Genomic DNA, 25,683 nt, shown 5'->3' on the forward strand with positions numbered 1-25,683 from the left:
AAGGCTCCGTCCAATTATCCACACTTCTCCCCCGTCATTCCGAACAGGCCAAGGCTCCGTCCAATTATCCACACTTCTCCCCCGTCATTCCGAACAGGCCAAGGCTCCGTCCAATTATCCACACTTCTCCCCCGTCATTCCGAACAGGCCAAGGCTCCGTCCAATTATCCACACTTCTCCCCCGTCATTCCGAACAGGCCAAGGCTCCGTCCAATTATCCACACTTCTCCCCCGTCATTCCGAACAGGCCAAGGCTCCGTCCAATTATCCACACTTCTCCCCCGTCATTCCGAACAAGCCAAGGCTCCGTCCAATTATCCACACTTCTCCCCCGTCATTCCGAACAGGCCAAGGCTCCGTCCAATTATCCACACTTCTCCCCCGTCATTCCGAACAGGCCAAGGCTCCGTCCAATTATCCACACTTCTCCCCCGTCATTCCGAACAGGCCAAGGCTCCGTCCAATTATCCACACTTCTCCCCCGTCATTCCGAACAGGCCAAGGCTCCGTCCAATTATCCACACTTCTCCCCCGTCATTCCGAACAGGCCAAGGCTCCGTCCAAGTGTTTGAAATTACGGCTGCGTGTCTCCACTCGCCCGCAAAAAAGACTCCTGCTTAGCCCCCGAGGTTTCCACAGCAACCTCGGAATGGCAACCACTCACAGCTGCTCTGTGGTTGTCAGGCTCTTTAGAGAGAGGAGGGGGGGGGGCTTGACAGACAGGCAGACAGACAGTTTAGCAGGCAGACAGATGGACAGTTTAGCAGGCAGACAGACACATAGACTATAACATTGACAGACAGAGACAGACAGATGATTAGTTAGCGTCTCAGGCAGGCTGAAGCGTTCTGTGACTGACGGGGGGCTGACAGAACCTTCAGTAGGTTGCTTAGCTTTTTTCATTTTCTCTCCAGTTGATAAGAGAACAGCGTAGAGGAGCATTGAGACTACAACAGCCTCACCACAGCCAGCCTGGTATACAGAGTAGGGACTTTTATACTAACATTGCCAATGAGCATTCACTCTCTTTCTTTACATGAAGGTCATATGTTGACTTAATTTCATTTGTGTTATTTTGGTTTGAAGTACACTATATATACAAAAGTATATGGACACCCCTTCATATTAGTGGATTCGGCTATTTCAGCCACACCCATTGCTGACAGGTGTATAAAATTGAGCACACAGCCATGCAATCTCCATAGACAAACACTGGCAGTAGAATGGCCTTACTGAAGAGCTCAGTGACTTTCAATGTGGCACCGTCATAGGATGCCACCTTTCCAACAAGTCAGTTTGTCAAATGTCTGCCCTGCTCGAGCTGCCCTGGTCAACTGTAAGTGCTGTTGTTGTGAAATGACTAAAATGTAAAATGTACAAATGTAAGTGGAAACGTCTAGGAGCAACAACGGTTCAGCCAAGAAATGATAGGCCACACAAGTTCACAGAACGGGACCGCCGAGTGCTGAAGCGCGTAGAGTGTACAAATCGTCTGTCCTCGGTTGCAACACTCACTACCGAGTTCCAAACTGCCTCTAGAAACAACGTCAGCACAAGAACTGTTCGTCGGGAGCTTCATGAAATGGGTTTCCATGGCCGAGCAGCCGCACACAAGCCTAAGATCACCATGCGCAATACCAAGCGTCGGCTGGAGTGGTTTAAAGCTCGCCGCCATTGGACTCTGGAGCAGTGTTCATTGGAGTGATGAATCACGCTTCACCATCTGGCAGTCGATGGACAAATCTGGGTTTGGCGGATGCCAGGAGAATGCTACCTGCCCCAATGCATAGTGCCAACTGTAAAGTTTGGTGGAGGAGGAATAATGGTCTGGGCTAGGCCCCTTAGTTCCGGTGAAAGGAAATCTTAACACTACAGTATACAATGACATTCGAGACGATTCTGTGCTTCCAACTTTGTGGCAACAGCCCCGTGCAGAGAGCGAGGTCCATCCAGAAATGGTTTGTCGAGATCGGTGTGGAAGAACTTGACTGGCCTGCACAGAGCCCTGACCTCAACCCTATCAAACACCTTTGGGATGAATTGGAATGCCGACTGCGAGCCAGGCCTAATCACCCAACATCAGTGCCCAACCTCACTAATGCTCTTGTGGCTGAATGGAAGCAATTCCCCTCAGCAATGTTCTAACATCTAGTGGAAAGCCTTCCCAGAAGAGTGGAGGCTGTTATAGCTGCAAAGGGGGGACCAACTCCATATTAATGCCCATGATTTTTGAATTAGATGTTCGACGAGCAGGTGTCCACATACTTTTGGTCATGTAGTGTATTTCAAAAGGAGTATTTTCTCTCTGAAATGTGTTTACGTATTAAACCAACATGGCTTTATCGTCTCAGTCGTTTGACAGCATTCAGAGTGGTCTCTCCCTCGTAGTCCCCGGCTCTTTCTGACTGTTGCAGCAGTCAGAAATGTGGCATTTATTTTGGAGGAGTGATTCTCTTCTTGGTTATATTTTGAGTTGGAGAATAGAGTGTACCATTGAGTGTCTTCTCGCTGTCTCACTCCCCTGGGCGCTGGGCTGCAACACATTTCAGACACACTGACATGCTTTACCCACAGCTTCTCCTGGGAAACAGCAGCCTCACAAATCCTTTCTCCAACTGCTGGCATTCTACAGGAACTGTCAGAGTATTTTTGTGCATCCACATACCTTTCATTTTGGGATGATCCAGCTCTCATTAAAGCCTTGGCCACACAGGGAGGGGAGGGGAGAATCATGTCTCATCAACTCTTCAGACTTGGCTTTATCTGCCCTCATTATGAACCAGGCACGCTCAGTATTATAAAACCTCCATTCCCACCTGGGAGGTGAGTCTGCTCTTTGAAACAGGAGCGATAGAACTCATGATGGGTTTGATTTATAGATGAATATGTTTAATAAAAACCCATACAAAGAAGATGGAGAGAGACCCCAGGTGGAATCTGTGTGGCTCAGTCTCTCACCTCGCTTCTCTCGCTCTTCTTCTCTTCCTCCTTCAAAGCAGACAGAAGAACAACAAAGGGAAGCAGGAGTAGCTTGGGGGGCCAGAGGGAGGGAGTGTATGGGAATGAACACGCCCTCTGTCCACTGCTTTTATTTCAGTCAGAGGGAAGAGAAATGAAGAGACTGTTAACTAGATATATAAAGGAGCCTGCAGTGTATAAAAACAGAACTGCTACACTTTAATATGTTGTAAAATGGAACACTGTCATTTCCGTTGTAATTGATGTGCCAGTGCTGTACACATACACTCACATATGTTCCATGTGGTTTATACACATATAGCTAAATGCACAACCCAGATATAGCCTAGTACAGTACTCCATGTGTGGGTATGGATGTGGGTACGCAGACCCGCGAGCCACTGCAGCCCCTCACAATGAGTTCAGATTTTTTCGTGGCCATCTTGCCTGATTGCACCTTCCCCTGCTACACTCGTGGCTACTGAATTGTACAGTTGGTTGAGTTTGGTATGGGTCCTCTGTAATGATTTACCTTGAGGCTGCTCTGCTTTGTCTGGGGCAGTCATGCATGGCGTGGTGGGGAGGAAAGGTTACAAGAAGACATTGTGTGTCCAACAGCCCTGTGAGTCGGTGTCACACAACACGTGAATCACTGTGGTTCACTTTCTCTCAGCAAGGGGCCTCCGCAGTCATCCGTCTTCACCCGGCCAATGAAAACTTGTTCTTGACAGTCATATGACCTCACCCAGCCAAGCGTGTCATCAGGACACCTGCACAGCTTGACTTAGCCAATTGGGTCCACCGCTGCTGTGAAGGCGACATTTCCATTTTAATGTGACATTTTAAGGCCATGTGTGACATGTTTTAGAAACTGGGTTGGGTAGGTTACTTTCTGAATGTAATGCATTCCAGTTACTAGTTACCTGTCCAAAATTATAATCAGTAATGTAACTTTTGGATTACCCAAACTCAGTAACATAATCTGACTATTTTCTGTTAATTTTGGATTACTTTCCCCTTAAGAGGCATTAGAAGAAGACAAAAAGGATCCATCAAACGCATTTGGTGTGTCATCATAGTGGTCTCTGACTTGTGGTTGGACTCGCTCAGGTGGAACAAACTTAAAACTTGCTCCTTTTTTCAATGCTGAGTTGAATGAGTTGAATGTCCTTGAGAAAACAGAAAGGTGTCATTAATGTATTGTTTTCTCGCAAACATCCTTTCTGAATTGAAAAAGTAATCATCTAGTTTTTCAAAAGTATCTCTAATCTGATTACAATATTTGTGCTGGTAACGTAACTGGGTACAGTTTTTTTGTAATCGGATTACATGTAATCTGTTACTCCCCAGCCCTGTTTAGAGATGAAATAACTTAGTTAGTTCAAACATGAGTCTTCTGCCCATGTGAGACTGGATGCGAGGAGACAGACTGGCACAAATGGACAAAGACATCTGTCTCCTCAGATGGAGGGTTGCAACTATCGTTGAAATGCCATAGTTGTTCTAGCACATAGTTCTGTGTTGTGTGTGTGTGTGTGTAATGCTATTATATTGTAGGGGAGTAGTGGTGGTATTGGTTGAGTAAGTTGTCTGACTTTGTGTCCATCCTCAACAGGTACACATCTGTACAACTGGACTCATAGTGACCCCTCCCCCCAGCAGTCCTGTTACTACGGCAACTGTCTTCACGTTTCCCCCGGAGACAAGCTACGCATCCATCCCTGTGGTAGGTGGAGTTCTCTTTTCAACTGCAACTACACTACTGGACCTCTAATACTGGTTTTAAAAGATTTTAAATTAGCCCATGGCACTTCACTTACATCAGGTTCCTCTTAAAACTGAACCTGCATACAGTAGCATATGGGCATCTGCTGCCATGGCGTGTTCAGCTAAGTGTGTGGAAGGGTGTGTGGCTGTGTTGGTATGTGGTACTGCTGAGAATGTGTACATAAAGGTTGAGCTCTCTGCTTCAATGGGGAACTCTACATGATGTTTCTGTACAGATGATTTCTCTGGCCTGCAGGCAATCTAATTATCTCCGCTCCAGCGTCAGCAGCGCACCAACACACACTCTCTCTCTGTCTCTCTCTGTCTCTCTCTGTCTCTCTCTGTCTCTCTCTCTCTCTCTCTCTCTCTCTCTCTCTCTCTCTCTCTCTCTCTCTCTCTCTCTCTCTCTCTCTCTCTCTCTCTCTCTCTCTCTCTCTCTCTCTCTCTCTCTCTCTCTCTCATATACACTAGCATGTAGGCCCTTCTGAGTGCTGTGCCACCCCCTCCTCCCTCCCCCATTGCTACATGGTAGTTATGTCTGTCTGCTCCTCAGGCCTGTTAATGTCAAGCTGAGACACATATCTTGCTCTGCAGATACAGTGCCTTTAGAAAGTATTCATACCACTTGACTTATTCCACATTTTGTTACAGCCTGAATTCAAAATGGATTAAATAAATAAAAATCTCACCTATCTACACACAATACCCCATAATGACAGTGAAAACATGTTTTTAGAAATGTTTGCAAATTTGTTGAAAATGAAATAAAGAATTATCTAATTTACATAAGTATTCACACTCAAATCAATACTTTATCACCTTTGGCGGCGATTGCAGCATTGAGTCGTCTTGGGTATGTCTGTATCAGCTTTGCACATCTGGATTTGGGGATTTTCTCCCATTCTTCCTTGCAGATTTTCTCAAGCTCTGTTAAGTTAGATGGGAAGTGGCGGTGAACCGCATTCTTCAAGTCTTTCCACAGATTTTCAATGGGATTCAAATCTGGGCTTTGGCTTGGCGAGGACTTTCACATTCTTGTTCTGAAGCCATTCCAGCGTTGCTTTGGCTGTATGCTTGGGGTCGTTGTCCTGTTGGAACAAATCTTCGCCCCAGTCTAAGGTCGTTTGCACTCTGAAGCAGGTTCTCATCAAGGATTTGCCTGTATTTGGCTCTGTTCATTGTTCCCTCTATTCTTACCAGTCACTGCAGCTGAAAAACATCCCCATAGCATGATGCTGCCACCACCATGATTCATGGTAGGGATGGTGTTAGACGGGTGATGAGCTGTGCCTGGTTTTCTCCAGACATAGCGTTTTGCATTCAGGCCAAATAGTTCAATTTTTGTCTCATCAGAACACAGAATCTTTCACGTGCCTTTTTTGCAAATTCCAGGTGTGCTGTCATGTGCCTTTTTCTCAGGAGTGGCTTCCATCTGGCAACTCTCCCATAAAGCCCAGATTGGTAAAGTGCTGTAGAGACTGTTGTCCTTCTGGCAGGTTCTCCCATCTCAGCCAAGGAACTCTGTAGTTCTGTCAGTGGTCATTGGGTTCTTGGTCACCTCCCTGAACAAGGTCCTTCTTGCCCGGTAGCTCAGTTTGGTCGGACGGCCAGCTCTAGGCAGAGTCTGGGTAGTTCCATATTTTCATAATTTCCCAGTGATGGAGAGCACTGTGCTCTTGGAAACTTTCAACACTCTAGAAATGGTTATACCCTTCCCCAGGTATATGCCTCATCACAATTATATCTCAGAGATCTACAGACAGTTCCTTGGACTTCATTGTATGGTTTCTGCTCTGACATGCACTGTCAACTGTGGGACCTTATATAGACAGGTGTGTTTCTTTCTAAATCATGTCCAAACAATTGAATTGGCCACAGGTGGACTCCAATCAAGTTGTAACAACATCTCAAGGATGATCAAATGAAATTTGATGCACATGAGCTCAATTTGGAGTGTCATAGGAAAGGGGTCTGAATAATTATGTCAATTAGATGGTTCTGTATTTCATTTTCAATAAATTGGCAAATATTTCTAAAAACATGTTTTCACTTTGTCATTGTAGGATATTGTGTGTAGGTGGGTGAGAGAAAAAAATATATTTTGAATTCAGGCTGTAACACAACAAAATGTGGAATAAGTCAATGGGTATGAATACTTTCTGAAGGCACTGTACATGTTTAGTAGAAAACAAACCCCTTTCCCAGTACACCAACGTGTCTGTGTGTATGATTGTGTAATGGAGTTGTTTTGGTCTGGTTTCTGTCCCGTTAAAGAGGCAGAACAAGACAAGAGAGCCCAGAGGAATCCGCTCAGAGCGGGCCTGTGGGCTGAACTATATAACGTTTAAAGAAATGTTTTTACTTTCATATGGTCCTCATTAAACACAGCAATGGATTCACCAGGCCCCAGTGTCGTTTCTATAGCAACAAACAAACAAGCACGCTGGAGATTCCTTCCCAGTTCTAGGGGGAAGTTGGGGACAAGACCAAACCTCTGTGCCAAGCGATACTCTCCCTCATTGAACAGAGAGTAAATGATATCCCTCTTTCACTGACCAGTTTCTCTCATTATGTAACGCCTAGTCAGTCATTGGTTAAAAGGCCAGGGGTATGGTTCATGTGTCATTGCATTAACGTAACACTGTCATGTTGCACTTAAGGCAGTGAATTGTTTATTTGTGGTTCTGGTCTTTCTTTCGGTTCTAAATAAATATGATTTTGTATGTGAGATTCGATTCAAGCTTACTGTGAACTGTTCTAATATGCTGTCTAATCTTTGTTTCAGACTGTCGTTGTTGATGTTTGTTGTTTTCATTGACAGGATCCTCTTCCTCCTCCCCCACCACCTCCACCACAATCCTCAGCAGTGGGAGCAGCCTCCTCATTGGCTGCCAGTCAAAGACCCTCCCACGGCACCAGCGACCAGAGTGGGCGACAGAGACCCACAGTGTGAGTACACACACACAGATGCATGTAACACTCTTCCACGTATTAAGTACAAGCACACTAAACCAGAAAGAACATGCAGTGAAACAGCAGGTTCCACACATGGCTAGGGCATGGGTCCTTCTGGGTGGGTTCTGGGAGTTCTCCAAGCCTCTGAATAACCCCTCAGCTGTCAGTGTGGAGCACCAGAGGTTGACCCAGAGCACCAGTGACGGATGAAAGGGCAACACCTGTGGGGGACAGAGTCTCTTGAGTCCTATCAGAGACCCTGCCTGTCACCTTTGACCCCTGACCCCTCACTTCATTACTCCTCTGAGACTCCAGACACCTGATAGGAATTAGATACGGCCCACCTCCCCAAAGCGTGTTTCTGTCTGTGTGTGTCTCGACATTTTTCTTCATTTCCCCCTCCCCTGACACCAGTGAAAGTGTCTATGCTGTCTGTCAGCAGTGGTTCTTTAAAGCCTCTTCCCCTGTGAGGTTCCTGGAGACGTGCCTTTCCCACTCCCTTTACAGCACCTCAGTGGAGCCCTGACCCACATAGCTGTGTCATCCAGAACGTAACCATAGCATTCCTCTATAGGAGAATAGTGCAGCTTTCTCTGAATGTGCTGTAGGAAGACCAGTCCAGAAGGGACTGTCCGTCTCTGTCATCCTGTAAGGGTTTCAGAGAGGGAGAGGAGATGTTGATGAACATTCTGTAGACTGTGGAAGGGGGGTCAATTTAGCTTGTGACAGACAAGATGTTCTAAATACACAACACATCTTTGATTGAGTCATTTCCTCCTGAGGGTAATTGGACTGTCCCCGTGTGTGTGACCATGCATGTGTTTGATGTTTCCCGTCTCTCTCGCCTCCCCCTCTAGTTACGTGGCCCTGTTTCCCTACACCCCCCGTAAGGAGGATGAGTTGGAGTTGAGGAAGGGAGAGATGTTCCTGGTGCTGGAGCGCTGTCAGGATGGATGGTTCAAAGGCACCTCCATGCACACTGGCAAGATAGGAGTGTTCCCTGGCAATTACATGAGCCCCGTCAGCAGGTCTGTCACTATAGTATACGTGCGCACACACACACTCACACACTGATTATCTCTGCATATGCAGCTCCCATAAGGCTCCCAGCCCTAACCTCTCCTCTCTGTTTGTCCCATTAGGACGGTTTCAGGCAGCACCCAGCCCAAATTGCCCCTGGCTCTGTGCACCCAGGCTGGGCGAGGGGTCACCATCGTCAGCCCCTCCTCCACTCCTCTGGGGGCCGTCGTTCCAGGGCCTGACTTCAACAAGGCCCTCACCATCTGTCCGGGCCCCGCCCTCTCCAGCCCTTTCCCCGCTGCCATGGTGACTACTGCTCACGTGGCAACGGGACAGGCCAAGGTGCTCATGCACATGACGTCCCAGATGACTGTTAACCAGGCACGCAACGCTGTCAGGACAGGTAGGATCCCCTGGGGGAAATGGAAGGGTGCAAGGATACATTCTATGTAGCCAGTGTGGGATAATGTATGTGATTTGTGAATATCAAAAATGGGTTGTGAAATGATGAAATGGGTATATGGTATGTGTGTATGGTCTAACCCTGTGCCTCCTCTGCCCCCAGCTGCATGCCACAGTCAGGACCGGCCCACGGCTGCTGTGACACCCATCCAGTCCCAGACATCTGTAGCCTACCTGGCAGTGTGTCAGTCCCAGACCTGCTCCTCCTCCTCCTCCAACCCTGCCCAGGGCTGTGTTCGCGCTGGGGTGGCACTGGGATGTGCCGCCACCTCCCTCACCCCGCCCAACGTCAGTGCCACGTCCCTGGATGGCGATGCCCTGCGACCAGTGGCAGTCCTCACCATGCCTGTCACCCCCGGCAACGGCAGCTCCACATCAGCTAACTCCTCCCTCGCCTGTCGGCTGGACAAGGATGGCAAGGTGGGCGTTCATGATAGCACCCTAGTAGGGATGTGCATCTATCCCTTTCAGGACGATTCGATATGTATCTAGATGTATGGGCTCCGATACGATACAGGAACGATAGGTTTAAGTTTGAAACGATGCGATTCGGTTCGATGTTATACAATTCGATGCACTAACATTTGCTGCTTAAACACATTAATTGTCCATTCTTAATTACAATCTGCTGCTTATAGAGCTCATGAGCTGGATCTGTCTGAGCTGGATCTGTCTGAGCTGGATCTGTCTGAGCTGGATCTGTCTGAGCTGGATCTGTCTGAGCTGGATCTGTCTGAGCTGGATCTGTCTGAGCTGGATCTGTCTGCGCTGACTTCTGTGTGTATACATCAATTATGTATATGTTGAATGGAAGTTTTGATGGAGTGAGCTTCTCTTCTCCCGCTTCGACCATGCAATGTGGGTAACAAAAGTAATTGCTGTACTCGTTATGAAATTATCAACATTACCGTGTATATCTAAAAATGACTATATACACTGAGTGTACAAAACATTCAGAACACCTGCTCTTTCCATGACAGACTGACCAGGGGAATCCAGGTGAAAGCTATGATCTCTTATTGATGTCACTAGTTAAATCCATGGATTTTGTATCAAATCAAATGTTATTTGTCACATACACGTGTTTAGCAGATGTTATTGCGGGTGTAGCGAAATGCTTGTGCTTCTAGCTCCGACAGTGCAGTAATATCTAACAAGTAAAATCTAACAATTTCACAACATATACCCAATACACACAAATCTAAGTAAGGAATGGAATTAAGAATATATACATATATGGACGAGCAATGACAGAGCGGCATGGACTAAGATACAGTAGAAAATTATAGAATACAGTATATACATATGAGATGAATAATGCAAGATATATATTAAAGTGACTAGTGTTCCATTTCTTAAATGTATGTGTGCCAAATGTAAGTGTGCCATTCAGAGGGTGAATGGTCAAGACAAAAGATTGAAGTGCCTTTGACCGGGGTATAGTAGTAAGTGCCAGGAGCACCGGTTTGTGTCAAGAACTGCAACGCTGCTGGGTTTGTCAAGCTCAACAGTGTCCTGTGTGTATCAAGAATGGTCCACCACCCAAAGGACATCCAGCCAACTGCTTTGTAGCCAGCCTCCCTGTTGAACGCTTTCAACCCCATTTAGTCGACTTGTCGATTGTTTGGTCGATAGGCTGTTGGTCGCCCTAATATTTTACAAACATTTGACTGCTGATGTGCCAGATCAGGAATAGGCCTACCTCTTGGTCAGCGCGCGAAGCTACTCACGGTTTGGGCTCCCGCGGACCGATGCACTCATTTTTACATTTTAGTCATTTAGCAGACGCTCTTATCCAGAGCGACTTACAGTTAGTGAGTGCATACATTTTTCATATCTTAGACATTTGAACTGGGGACCGATGCATATCGGTGAATCGTTACATCCCCACACCTTAGCCATCAGTATTGCTATCTGCAATGTTAGCATATCTCTCACCTATTTCTCACATTTGTATATACAGTGAGGGAAAAAAGTATTTGATCCCCTGCTGATTTTGTACGTTTGCCCACTGACAAAGACATGATCAGTCTATAATTTTAATGGTAGGTTTATTTGAACAGTGAGAGATAGAATAACAACAAAAAAATTCAGAAAAACTCATGTCAAAAATGTTATAAACTGATTTGTATTTTAATGAGGGAAATAAGTATTTGACCCCTCTGCAAAACATGACTTAGTACTTGGTGGCAAAACCTCTCACAGAGGTCAGACGTTTCTTGAGTTGGCCACCAGGTTTGCACACATCTCAGGAGGGATTTTGTTCCACTCCTCTTTGCAGATCTTCTCCAAGTCATTAAGGTTTCGAGGCTGACGTTTGGCAACTCGAACCTTCAGCTCCCTCCACAGATTTTCTATGGGATTAAGGTCTGGAGACTGGCTAGGCCACTCCAGGACCTTAATGTGCTTCTTCTTGAGCCACTCCTTTGTTGCCTTGGCCGTGTGTTTTGGGTCATTGTCATGCTGGAATACCCATCCACGACCCATTTTCAATGCCCTGGCTGAGGGAAGGAGGTTCTCACCCAAGATTTGACGGTACATGGCCCCGTCCATCGTCCCTTTGATGCGGTGAAGTTGTCCTGTCCCCTTAGCAGAAAAACACCCCAAAGCATAATGTTTCCACCTCCATGTTTGACGGTGGGGATGGTGTCCTTGGGGTCATAGGCAACATTCCTCCTCCAAACACAGCGAGTTGAGTTGATACCAAAGAGCTCGATTTTGGTCTCATCTGACCACAACACTTTCACCCAGTTCTCCTCTGAATCATTCAGATGTTCATTGGCAAACTTCAGACGGGCCTGTATATGTGCTTTCTTGAGCAGGGGGACCTTGCGGGCGCTGCAGGATTTCAGTCCTTCACGGCGTAGTGTGTAACCAATTGTTTTCTATGGTCCCAGCTGCCTTGAGATCATTGACAAGATCCTCCCGTGTAGTTCTGGGCTGATTCCTCACCGTTCTCATGATCATTGCAACTCCACAAGGTGAGATCTTGCATGGAGCCCCAGGCCGAGGGAGATGACAGTTCTTTTGTGTTTCTTCCATTTGCGAATAATCGCACCAACTGTTGTCACCTTCTCACCAAGCTGCTTGGCGATGGTCTTGTAGCACATTCCAGCCTTGTGTAGGTCTACAATCTTGTCCCTGACATCCTTGGAGAGCTCTTTGGTCTTGGCCATGGTGGAGAGTTTGGAATCTGATTGATTGATTGCTTCTGTGGACAGGTGTCTTTTATACAGGTAACAAGCTGAGATTAGGAGCAGAAATCTTTCTGATTGAGAGGGGGTCAAATACTTATTTCCCTCATTAAAATGCTAATCAATTTATAACATTTTTGACACGCGTTTTTCTGGATTTTGTTGTTGTTATTCTGTCTCTCACTGTTCAAATAAACCTACCATTAAAATTATAGACTGATCATGTCTTTGTCAGTGGGCAAACGTACAAAATCAGCAGGGGATCAAATACTTTTTCCCTCACTGTACCTTCTTCTATCATGCCTAGCATATTTGGCTGATGTGCAACACGGCTACAGTGGATTGGTGAAATAGTTCACATTTGCCCGGAGTGTCTGGCGCCCTTGTTTACCTCAGATTGTTTTGAATACCAGGCGCTCAGTTTTTTGTTGAACACAGGGTACCTTCCAGTTTATCTTAAGCAACAAATTCACACACAGCGCTCCGTCTGTTTCACGGGCGAGCCATGGGAATTGAGTTAGAGAGTGAGAGAAACTCTGCTGGCTGCAGCCCTGAAGACATCATTACACAACAGTGATTAGTCTGGAGCAAATTATCTCATCAGGCCCTAAGCTCTAAGGCAGCCAACAACCTAATGACCAAGACAATGGATTATGTTTATGCAGATTTTACTGTCCACACAATTAGTTCCTGTAAGACAGTCTATATCCAGCCTACACTGTTATCAGTGCATGGTAGTAGCAACATGATTTACTTTTTTCCTCTGTTTCATTCTGTCGTTCTGCAGAGGGAAAAGAAAGGTCTTCTGAAGCTGTTGTCGTCTAACAAGAAGAAGTCTCGCCCCTCTCCCCCCTCCTCCCCCACCCTGGAGGCAGAGCAGGCTGCTACGGGGGAGGTCTTCCAGGGGGCCATGGGCCCCGACACCACCCCTTCCCTCTCCTCTGCTGGCGTTGTCGTGGGTAACCATGGCCGTGCAGTCCCCTGCCCTGTGGAGCCTGAGTCTACTGCAGCCACTGCCTCCTCTTCATCCTCCTCTTCCTCAGCCCCAGAGTTAACACACCGTAAGAGCAGCCCACTGGATGGCTGTGCCCCCATCGCCCCGCCCCCTCGCCAGGCATGCTCCTCCCTCATCTCACAGCAGCACGACGCTCGGCCAATCCTATGCGAGAGGTACAGTATTTCTTATATCGTAGGACAGTGACATATTATTAAAAAGGTCTGTCTGATGTTGTGATTCTGCTGGATGTGTGGTGTGTGTAGCGTCTCTGACCTCCTGTGCTTCTGCTAAGTGTGTGTCAGTATAGTATCCTCTCTGATCATCCCCCCCAGGTACAGAGCGGTGGTGTCCTACCCCCCTCAGAGTGAGGCAGAGCTGGAGCTCAAGGAGGGAGACATAGTGTTTGTCCACAGGAAGAGGGAGGACGGCTGGTTCAAAGGAACACTCCAGAGGAACGGCAGGACCGGACTGTTCCCTGGCAGCTTCGTAGACAGCATCTGACTGACCGTCTGACTCACACTGGACTACAGTAGAACGACCGTGACCTGACCATACCATGAACTAACCATCAATGGAACCACATCTAACTTTGTTGTTGCCTTGTTTTGGGGCCAAGCTGCGAGCCAACCAGATCAAGTTGCTAGGGACAGGATGAGATGGATACATACACAACATTCAAAGTGGTCCTCAAAGCACCAAGGAGAAGAATGATGAAATAGTTGAAACAGAGCTGCAGAGGAAGAGGAGATGACTTTCAGTTGAAAGCACAGTGGACAGAGCTGGAGGAGCGCACACGACTCATGTTGATTTTCTTTTTGTCAGTTATTTATATCTGTAACAATTCAAAACGTTAAATGTGTGCCTTGTACTGTTCCTCACTTTAGTGTATATAAAGAAACAAAGATCAGAGAGTCAGAAAACAAATAATATGAACTGTTAATAGATGGAAATATGACAAATTGTAACTTATTTTGTTGTTTTTTTCTGGAAAATATTAGCTTGGCCTTTCGTTGTTTAGGGTTTTAATTGGCACCTGCCTTATGACATGTTTCCTACATCACTTTGTGCTTGTCTCTCATTGGCTGCCGTGCTGTATGTTAATACTGCATGGTGTCTCCACTGATTGGCTGTTGAGCGCAAACGTAAAGAATACAGCAGATGGGAGGAGAATCAGTGATATCATCATCAGCACATGCAGTGTATCAAGAAAAGGGGTAGAGGTGGGCCCAATTCCAATCTCATCCCTTGAACCTATTCTTCTATTGACTGGAAGGTATCAGCTGGATGGCATTAGCTCCATACCCTCTGGTTGCAAATACCCATCTATTCATTTGACATCCAATTTGGCCCTGGACCTCTCTCCAACAATGGAATTTGCACAACCTCCTTCTGTATCCCTTGGCCCCTTTGTGTCCCAAATGGGTTCTCCTCTGGCTCCAGGACCCCTTATTGGCGAGCGAGAGAGACATCTTGGTGGAATTATTATACCGTTGATGATCTGATGCCTGGTGAGGTTTTCCAAACGTTCCCATAACGTTAGGAAAGCCAGCGTCTGCTGTTGATTTACATTATTAGGTACTGGGAGAGGGATTTTGTTTTGGTCTTGCCTTTTTGTATATGTTAAAACTGAAACACTCCATAGATGTTGCAATCAAATGTTACTTACTGTATATTATTCTATGTGTACTTTTTGAACATCGTAGCTGCTCCCCCACTCCCCTAATAGTAGACTAACCGTATCGGATATACTGGAGCTCAAGATCTCAAGTGAACAAAAGACACAATCACATACAATACAGTAACCATATCATACAACTCTTGATAGTTACATTTGAATAATATATTGATATTTCTATTCACATGGATCTATTTGACACCAGATGCTCTGGACCGTGCCTCCGACAGCATGGAGATGCAGCAAGACATCTGACAGCCCTGATCTATGTATGACCTTCACGGGCTCTCAACTCTAATTTCAATGATTAATTAATTCCTAACATGTCTTGTCGCTACAAGACAAAACACTGCTTACTTATAAATCACAGACTGTTTTCCTAATGTAACATATCATTGATATCACTCCCCCAATACAAGCTAGTGTATTTCTCCTTGAAGTTGCGAGTGGAGGTTTTTTAATACCAGTCAATGACTTGGACAACGTTGATTATTGGGTTTTGTCGGGTTTAGCTGTACAGTGTGTCTATACAATGTGTGTGATAAGTGTTCTGTAGACTTGAATATGATTTGTGTGGCTGGTTAGATTAGTTTTGGTAGCAGTTTTCTGTTTGTTTCAAAGCACAAAAGAGAGAGCGAGGTGCGATTGATTGGGTTTGAAGGATGTGAAACCTCACAGAGCCCTGGCTCCTACTTATTCTCAGCTACTTTTGATTTCAAAAGAATCCAGTCCCACTTTCTCCCCCTCATCCTCCTCCATAGGCCTTCAGTCATTGTAATGAGATTGACAGCACTAAGAAACATCAGGCACCACACAAAGAACCATTTGATTTGATCCAATCTCATATTTTTGGGCAGTGGAGAAAAGTCTAAATTGGATTATATTAGTCAATGATAGACAGTAAGTGGCTGTTGTATTGTTTGTGGGCTCCCTTCACTATAGCACACCAAGAGGCTAGTGTCCTCGGTTTTCCTCCTGCTACAGCATCTTCTATCAGATGCTGTTGTGCAATATCAACAGCTGAGGCCACTGTGTCTAAATGACCGTTTGGACCTGTAGGCACTAATCCACCCCAACAAGAGGTTTTCTCTTAGTTTGCGCTTAGCAACTGGGTATCGACTCCAGTGTGAAGGGAGTTGGAGGGTCAAATTAAAACATTTAAAGACTGAGGACATTTTAAATACCAGATGGTGCTGCATTTTGGAGATTTCGTGTCAGACCTGAGGGGAATATATTCAAAGCATGTTTAAGTAGGTGTTTGTGTCAGACCGTAATGGGGACCACTGTGTGTGACTGCTGGATATGTTGTAGTGTATGTGGTTTTGAAATGATAACTTTTGAGTTGGGAGTAGAGGCTCTATAAAGTGGTACGAAACACTGTTCAGACCTGTTTGCTTCTCAATTTTTCTATGTAGAATTAACCTAATGTTCCACTGTCTTGGCGTTCACCATCTCCATCTCACCTCTAATGCTGAACTGGGTTTTGCATTTGGAGTGCTTTCTGTTACTGATGAGCCTTTAAAAAAAATACATTATACACACACCTCATACATTTAAAACCACTGTACCATCAGTATATACAGGTGTAGGATCTTCATTTGAGACAGTTTTGTGGATTATAATTAGTGGACATTTTTGTAGGGGCTGATAAATTTTTTGTAATTGGACTTTTCAAACCTCAAATACACTGCACATTTTTTATGTCCTGCATTGCAGCAAAGTTCTCCTGCAACAAGGTGATCAAATTAAGATCTTACATCTGTATCATAGTCATTTTAGTCATATTGATTTTCATATCTATAGTTGAATGATCAAATCATTACATTCTCTGACTGTCAAGAACAACCTAAGCAGTTAGCTTCGGTGTTCCTGTGAACATGTTTTTACTGTAATCTCATGCCTTGTTGGAACACAAGGTAGCACTAAAGTCTGTTTTATTAAACTAAACAGATTATTGTTATGCTAAGGTGACTGACTATTATTTTGGGGGGGTTATAGTAATTTTTATATAGTTAGTCTGATCATGGTGAAATTGGCATCCACTCAAAACATTCTTAAGTATCAGAGGGAATAGCACATTTTGTAAAAATGACTAACAATAAAAGCTAATGGTTTCCATGGTTTTGTTAGTCCTCTTCATTTCTGTGTGTGTGTGACCTTGCGTTTTCTGCTCTCTTCCTGCCAGTGTAGAGCTGTCTGAAAACATTACCACAGACATGAGGGACTGAAGACATGACAGCATGTCACCTCTCTTCCTGGCTCTATTCTCATCCCTCTGCAGGATCTGCTTAAGATTTTGTGTATATGTTTTGTAGCAATCCTCATTATATGAGACATGTTACAATCCCCACCAAGTGGGTTTACCTTATTGGCGTGATGCGTAGGGTGTTTGCCTTTCACACCTGGGTTCGCTTCCCTCTCCTTCCATTCACTACATTGATGTCAGAAGTAGGATGGCGGCCGTTGGGCCATCGGAACGCACAGACCGGGACTTGTGAGGGGGGCTGAGATTAGTCAAAGCACAGGGGCGTGCCTTCCTGTTCAGAGGGGGTGGTGTAGCGGTCCTCGCTATATGAGCCATGTTACAATTCCCACCAAGTGGGTTAACCCTATTGGCGCGATATGAAGGGTCCCACTTCTGCCTTTCTCCCCAGCAACCCAGGCTACAGTATGTTTGCAAAACGCCAATTGGTCTGTCTGAGTCTTTGTGTATAGCCCTACAGTACCAGTCTCAAGTTTGGACACACCTACTCATTCAAGGGTTTTTCTTTATTAGTAAAAAAAATTTACATTGTAGAATAATAGTGAAGACATCTAAACTATGAAATAACACATATGGAATCATGTAGTAACCAAAAACGTGTTAAACCAAAATATATTTTATATTTGAGATTCTTCAAATAGCCACCCTTTGCCTTGATTACAGCTTTGCACACTCTTGGCATTCTCTCAACCAGCTTCATGAGGAATGCTTTTCCGACAGTCTTGAAGGAGTTCCCACATATGCTGAGCACTTGTTGGCTGCTTTTCCTTCACTCTGCAGTCCAACTCATCCTAAACCATCTCCATTGGGTTGAGGTCGGGTGATTGTGGAGGCCAGGTCATCTGATGCAGCACTCCATCACTCATTGTTCAAATAGCCCTTACACAGCCTGGAGGTGTGTTTTGGGTCATTGTCCTGTTGAAAACAAATGATAGTCCCACTAAGCGCAAACCAGATGGGATGGCGTATTGCTGTAGCAGCCATGCTGGTTAAGTGTGCCTTGAATTCTAAATAAATCACAGACAGTGGCACCAGCAAAGCACCATCACACCTCCATGCTTCATGGTGGGAACCACACATGTGGAGATCATCGTTCACCTACTCTGCGTCTCACAAAGACACGGCGGTTGGAACCAAAAATCTCAAATTTGGACTCATCAGACCAAAGGACAGATTTCCACCGGTCTAATGTCCATTGCTCGTGTTTCTTGGCCCAAGCAAGTCTCTTCTTATTGGTGTCCTTTAGTAGTGGTTTCTTTGCAGCAATTCGACCATGAAGGCCTGATTCACACAGTCTCCTCTGAACAGTTGATGTTGAGATGTGTCTGTTACTTTAACTCTGTGAAGCATTTATTTGGCCTGCAATTTCTGAGGTTGGTAACTCTAATGAACTTATCCTCTGCAGCAGAGGTAACTCTGGGTCTTCCTTTCCTGTGGCGGTCCTCATGAGAGCCAGTTTCATCATAGCGCTTGATGGTTTTTGCGACTGCACTTAAAGAACCTTTCAAAATTCTTGAAATGTTCCGCATTGACTGACCTTCATGTGATGGACTGTCGTTTCTCTTTGCTTATTTGAGCTGTTCTTGCCATAATATGGACTTGGTCTTTTGCCAAATAGGGCTATCTTCTGTATACCACCCCTACCATGTCACAAAACAACTGATTGGCTCAAACGCTTTAGGAAGGAAATAAATTCCACAAATTAACTTTTAACAAGGCACGCCTGTTAATTGAAATGCATTACAGGTGACTGTCTCATGAAGTGGGTTGAGAGAATGCCAAGAGTGCAAAGCTGTCATCAAGGCAAAGGGTGGCTACTTTGAAGAATCTCAAATATAAAATATATTTTGATTTGTTTAACACTTTTTTGGTTACTCCATATGTGTTATTTCATAGTTTTGATGTCTTCACTATTATTCTACAATGTAAAAATAAAATAAAAACCCTTGAATGAGTAGGTGTGTCCAAACTTTTGACTGGTACTGTATATTAACTGTGTGTGTACATAACATAGAGATCAGGGCCTCGTTTCACAACTTAGGCCTAAGCATTACGATGATCGCACCAGATGCATTGTTATTTACGAGCCAACTTTTTAAGTGTTTCCCAAACAAGCACATAAAGAGAACATTCGCTAAGTGCATCAGACCATGTGTCGATAGACCCAGTCGGTATTAGAACGTCACAGCACCGGCCACCTGTGAGGAAAACAACCTGTGGTTACCTAGGTTAACCCATTGTCTCACAGCAAATACTTGGCCTTTTTCAAACGCAATTACATTTTTGTCTGCTTGTTTTTGCCAATTACAAAACTACATTTAAGCAAAGTACAACATGTCTAATGATTACTTTTCAACATTGCTTGCTCCTGAGTGTTCTCACTACTTAGAAAAACGTAATATTGTAGAGTTTCCCTCATGCCCCTTTTCATGACGGTGCTAGCAGCCATGTGAGTGCTAGCTAGCTACCAACCGGAACATTAAGCTAGCCAAGAATAACACAAACAAACAGACTATTCTTACAGTTACAAGTAGTGAGCGGCATTACAAACGGACTGTACTAAACAAGTTAAATGTCTTACTTGTGATTTAATGTCCCCACATTTCCCACTTTCCCACACTGAATAGCCTGAAGTCACAGGGCTCTCCTCGCAGGCTCTATTTCCCTTTGTGGGAGCATTGCAAACCATAGGTCGTTATCTTTGACCTGGTTAAATGTACATTGAACAACACCACAGCTTTTCGGCATGTTTTGTTATTTCTGTATAACTTAAAATCAACTAAGCTGGCTCTTTTACACTGGGGGTCAATGGGAAAGAATCTTCTTCGATGAGGTTTAACGGCGGTTGGAATCCAATAAATGTTGCATTACCACAACCTACTAGACTGGAGCATACCTCCCTTATACTTTAATAAAAAATAAAATTTCGAAGAAATCAACAAATACCCTACCATCTAACCCTACACTCACTAAAAACCCACCACCCTACACTATTTAAATCTATCTAGTCCTACCTCAGGCCAACAGCCTGAAAGGACGGGACACCACCACTCAACACACCCTGTAACTCTTCTGACGTCAAGTCTCGTACACCCAAATACCTCTCTGCAGCTGCCAACGACCCTAAGCACACAGCCAAGACAACGCAGGAGTGACTTCGGAACAAGTCTCTGAATGTCCTTGAGTGGCCCAGCCAAAGCCCAGACTTGATTCCGATCTAACATCTCTGGAGAGACCTGAAAATAGCTGTGCAGCGACGCTCCCCATCCAACCTGACAGAGCTTGAGAGGATCTGGAGAGAAGAATGGGAGAAACTCCCCAAATACAGGTGTGCCAAGCTTGTAGCATCATACCCAAGAAGACTCAAGGCTGTAATCGCTGCCAAAGGTGCTTCAACAATGTACTGAGTAAAAGAATACTAATGTAAATGTAACATTTCAAAAAACCTGTTTTCGCTTTGTCATTATGGGGTATTGTGTGTGGAAAGGAATTAATTTAATCTATTTTTGAATAAGGCTGTAACATAACAAAATGTGGGAAAAGTAAAGGGGTCTGAATACTTTCCGAATGCACTGTACACCCTAACATCACTTTGTCGGGCAAAGACTCAACATAAAAATGACTCTTCTGTTTCACTACTCACGCCACCCTGTCTGCGTCACACCAAACGACAAGCATCACAAACACCGGGAATCTTCCCCTTCAGTTGGTCAACTTTCACATTTACCGCTACCCCAGTAGTCACTCCCTTCAATGGAGCCCTTTTCTTGAGAGCAAAACAATTAACATCTCTTGTCCCCATTCGTTTAACGTGGAGCGCCTGTTCCCTCTCACCAGCAGAAATACAAACAATTATCACCGATTCCACAGCACCCAACTCTGTTTTCACCCACCCTGAAACCACATATGGATCAGCCGAAAGGCAAGGGTCCACTTTTTCAAAAAATTTCACTCCTACCATCACAGACTCGTTTTATCCTGACACTCGGACTCTGAGAACTTGAGAACTCTGAGAACTTCGCCCTCACTCACTTCCATTTCTCCTCCTGTCTTCAATCCGGCGTAATGCTCACTCTGCTTACACTTTCTGCCATTCTTCTTTAACAAACATCTCCCTTTTTTCCGCCATTTTTAACCGATTCAAGCTCACTCTCTTCCTCCCTCTCTCTCTTTGACCTCCTCTGCCTCTCTTTTTCCCTCCATTCCTCCTCCGTATTCCAAGTATACGTCTCCTTATGATTATACTGCACTTCTCCTGACATACAGTTGAGGTCGGAAGTTTAAATACAGTGGGGAAAAAAAGTATTTAGTCAGCCACCAATTGTGCAAGTTCTCCCACTTAAAAAGATGAGAGAGGCCTGTAATTTTCATCATAGGTACACATCAATTATGACAGACAAAATTTGACATTTTTTTCCAGAAAATCACATTGTAGGATTTTTAATGAATTTATTTGCAAATTATGGTGGAAAATAAGTATTTGGTCAATAACAAAAGTTTCTCAATACTTTGTTATATACCCTTTGTTGGCAATGACACAGGTCAAACATTTTCTGTAAGTCTTCACAAGGTTTTCACACACTGTTGCTGGTATTTTGGCCCATTCCTCCATGCAGATCTCCTCTAGAGCAGTGATGTTTTGGGGCTGTCGCTGGGCAACACGGACTTTCAACTCCCTCCAAAGATTTTCTATGGGGTTGAGATCTGGAGACTGGCTAGGCCACTCCAGGACCTTGAAATGCTTCTTACGAAGCCACTCCTTCGTTGCCCGGGCGGTGTGTTTGGGATCATTGTCATGCTGAAAGACCCAGCCACGTTTCATCTTCAATGCCCTTGCTGATGGAAGGAGGTTTTCACTCAAAATCTCACGATACATGGCCCCATTCATTCTTTCCTTTACCCGGATCAGTCGTCCTGGTCCCTTTGCAGAAAAACAGCCCCAAAGCATGATGTTTCCACCCCCATGCTTCACAGTAGGTATGGTGTTCTTTGGATGCAACTCAGCATTCTTTGTCCTCCAAACACGACGAGTTGGTCCCCCCATGTGGTTCTGGGATTTTTGCTCACCGTTCTTGTGATCATTTTGACCCCACGGGGTGAGATTTTGCGTGGAGCCCCAGATCGAGGGAGATTATCAGTGGTCTTGTATGTCTTCCATTTCCTAATAATTGCTCCCACAGTTGATTTCTTCAAACCAAGCTGCTTACCTATTGCAGATTCAGTCTTCCCAGCCTGGTGCAGGTCTACAATTTGGTTTCTGGTGTCCTTTGACAGCTCTTTGGTCTTGGCCATAGTGGAGTTTGGAGTGTGACTGTTTCAGGTTGTGGACAGTTGTCTTTTATACTGATAACAAGTTCAAACAGGTGCCATTAATACAGGTAACGAGTGGAGGACAGAGGAGCCTCTTAAAGAAGAAGTTACAGGTCTGTGAGAGCCAGAAATCTTGCTTGTTTGTAGGTGACCAAATACTTATTTTCCACCATAATTTGCAAATAAATTCATTAAAAATCCTACAATGTGATTTTCTGGGAAAAAAAATCTCAATTTGTCTGTCATAGTTGACGTGTACCTATGATGAAAATTACAGGCCTCTCTCATCTTTTTAAGTGGGAGAACTTGCACAATTGGTGGCTGACTAAATACTTTTTTCCCCCACTGTACACCTTAGCCAAATACATTTAAACTCAGTTTTTCACAATTCCTGACTTTTAATCCTAGTAAAAATGCACTGTCTTAGGTCAGTTAGGATCACCACTTTATTTTAAGAATGTGAAATGTCAGAATAATAGTAGAGAGAATTATTTATTTCAGCTTTTATTTCTTTCATCACATTCCCAGTGGGTCAGAAGTTTACATACACTCAATTAGTATTTGGTAGCATTGCCTTTAAATTGTTTAACTTGGGTCAAACGTTTTGGGTAGCCTTCCACAAGCTTCCCACAATAGGTTGGGTGAATTTTGGCCCATTCCTCCTGACAGAGCTGGTGTAACTGAGTCAGGTTTGTAGGCCTCCTTGCTCGCACACGCTTTTTCAGTTCTGCCCACAAATTTTCAATAGGATTGAGGTCAGGGCTTTCTGATGGCCACTCCAATACCTTGACTTTGTTGTCCTTAAGCCATTTTGCCACAACTTTGGAAGTATGCTTGGGGTTAATGTCCATTTGGAAGACCCATTTGCGACCAAGCTTTATCTTCCTGACTGATGTCTTGAGATGTTGCTTCAATATATACACATCATTTTCCTTCCTCATGATGCCATCTATTTTGTGAAGTTCACCATACCCTCCTGCAGCAAAGCACCCCCACAGCATGATGCTTCCACCCCCGTGCTTCACGGTTGGGATGGTGTTCTTCGGCTTGCAAGCAACCCCATTTTTCCTCCAAACATAACAATGGTCATTATGGCCAGACAGTTCTATTTTTGTTTCATCAGACCAGAGGACATTTCTCCAAAAAGTACGATCTTTGTCCCCATGTGGAGTTGCAAACCGTAGTCTGGCTTTTTTATGGTGGTTTTGGAGCAGTGGCTTCTTCCTTGCTGAGCGGCCTTTCAGGTTATGTCGATATAGGACTCGTTTTACTGTGGATATAGATACTTTTGTACCTGTTTCCTCCAGCATCTTCACAAGGTCCCTTGCTGTTGTTCTGGGATTGATTTGCACCAAAGTACGTTCATCTCTAGGAGACAGAACGCGTCTCCTTCCTGAGCGGTATGACGGCTGCGTGGTCCCATGGTGTTTATACTTGCGTACTATTGTTTGTACAGATGAACGTGGTACCTTCAGGCATTTGGAAATTGTTCCCAAGGATGAAACAGACTTGTGGAGGTCTGCACATTTTTTTCTGAGGTCTTGACTGATTTCTTTTGATTTTCCCATGATGTCAAGCAAATAGGCACTGAGTTTGAAGGTAGGCCTTGAAATACATCCACAGGTACACCTCCAATGGACTCAAATGATGTCAATTAGCCTATCAGAAGCTTCTAAAGCCATGATATCATTTTCTGGAATTTTCCAAGCTGTTTAAAGGCACAGTCAACTTAGTGTATGTAAACTTCTGACCCACTGGAATTGTGATACAGTGAATTATAAGTGAAATAATCTGTCTGTAAATAATTGTTGGAAAAATGACTTGTGTCATGCACAAAGTAGATGTCCTAATCGACTTGCCAAAACTATAGTTTGTTAACAAGACATTTGTGGAGTGGTTGAAAAACAAGTTTTAATGACTCCAACCTAAGTGTATGTAAACGTCCGACTTCAACTGTACATCTTGTTCTTGCCCTCTCAAGGGATGCCATTTTTCCCTGGGCTAATCCTTTCTCCTCAAACACTCTGGATGCATACTGGTATTCTGAAAACTTAAATGTTGCCTTCAGCTGAACTTGCAAACAGCCCAGTTCTTCTGTAGCAGCAACGCTAACTAGGTAGCTGTAACTGTCCACCCAATAGGAAATAATATTTATTTTCCCTAATTTGTGGGCGTGGTCGAGGGGAATTCCTTATTATTACTTGAATATCGACTCAGACTTTCTGATAGGATTGAAAGAAAAGCAACGCTGCTCCCGGATCAGCTTTCCCCATTCAAATCTTACCTTAACATTAGAATTATTCCACAATACTGATGACGGATCATCTCCTAGAGAGATATTACCACCTATGGCTGCTAATAGGCTATTGAGGCAGCTTATTGGCCTATTCTTACCCAATAATAATGCACTAAATCAAAGATTGGGCACATCATTGCAAACATGTCACACATCATGAAACACATTGAGGCAAAATTACAGACAGTAGCCTAGTCACAAAATATAACATGAAATTGATTTCAATATGGTTGAATTAGCCTATATAGCTAGGCCCATGTATGCCGATGTATCTTTTAATGCAGTCATCTCGGTTTTCATTTGAAGCATCATTTTATCCTTCACTTGTTTGTAACAATTGCAAATACTTTAGCAACTTTGTATTTCTAGTCAACTTGGTTCTGAAGTTATCGGCAGTCACAGTCAGACAGCCTAAACATCTTCATTCTATATTTAGCCAATATCTTTTTTTTAAGATCCACGTTACTAACGAAGGCTCTGGGAAACAGCTTGGCTACTAAAGATGCATCGCTTGAAGGTTTTAACGATGATCTTAACGCTGCGAAGGCTCTGGGAAACAAGGTCCTTGTCACAAAATAAAGCCAAGTTTTCACTTTAATTGAGGTCAAACACAAAGCCCCAACAGCCAAACACTGCATATAGAGTCTATATAACAATGCATGGCTTAAAGCTCCTTGCTGTGGCTGTGCTGTTCCCAGAGTGCAATAAACTCCACAGTGCTGCTCTGTGAGGTAGGTGAGTCATGCAGTAGCCTCAGCTCCTGTCTTTTTGTGTGTGATGATGCTG

The 25,683-nt window shown here is 44.5% G+C and overlaps 1 protein-coding gene across 1 annotated transcript in view; it reads left to right on the forward strand.

Moving 5' to 3' along the window:
* The window catches only part of LOC311148521 (E3 ubiquitin-protein ligase SH3RF1-like), a gene marked incomplete at its 5' end in the record, with an annotated part of 69,612 nt that extends 52,469 nt beyond the window's left edge, over positions 1-17,143 (forward strand). Inside the window, 7 exon segments of the mRNA XM_084185502.1 lie at positions 4,574-4,684; positions 7,547-7,674; positions 8,538-8,708; positions 8,823-9,103; positions 9,266-9,582; positions 13,144-13,526; positions 13,686-17,143. Coding sequence (XP_084041628.1) covers positions 4,574-4,684; positions 7,547-7,674; positions 8,538-8,708; positions 8,823-9,103; positions 9,266-9,582; positions 13,144-13,526; positions 13,686-13,854 — 1,560 coding nt within the window. The 3' untranslated portion in view covers positions 13,855-17,143.
* Between the last annotated feature and the right edge of the window lie 8,540 nt (positions 17,144-25,683).

The sequence above is a fragment of the Coregonus lavaretus genome (assembly GCF_964263955.1).
Source record: "Coregonus lavaretus genome assembly, chromosome: 21".
Classification (NCBI taxonomy): domain Eukaryota; kingdom Metazoa; phylum Chordata; class Actinopteri; order Salmoniformes; family Salmonidae; genus Coregonus; species Coregonus lavaretus.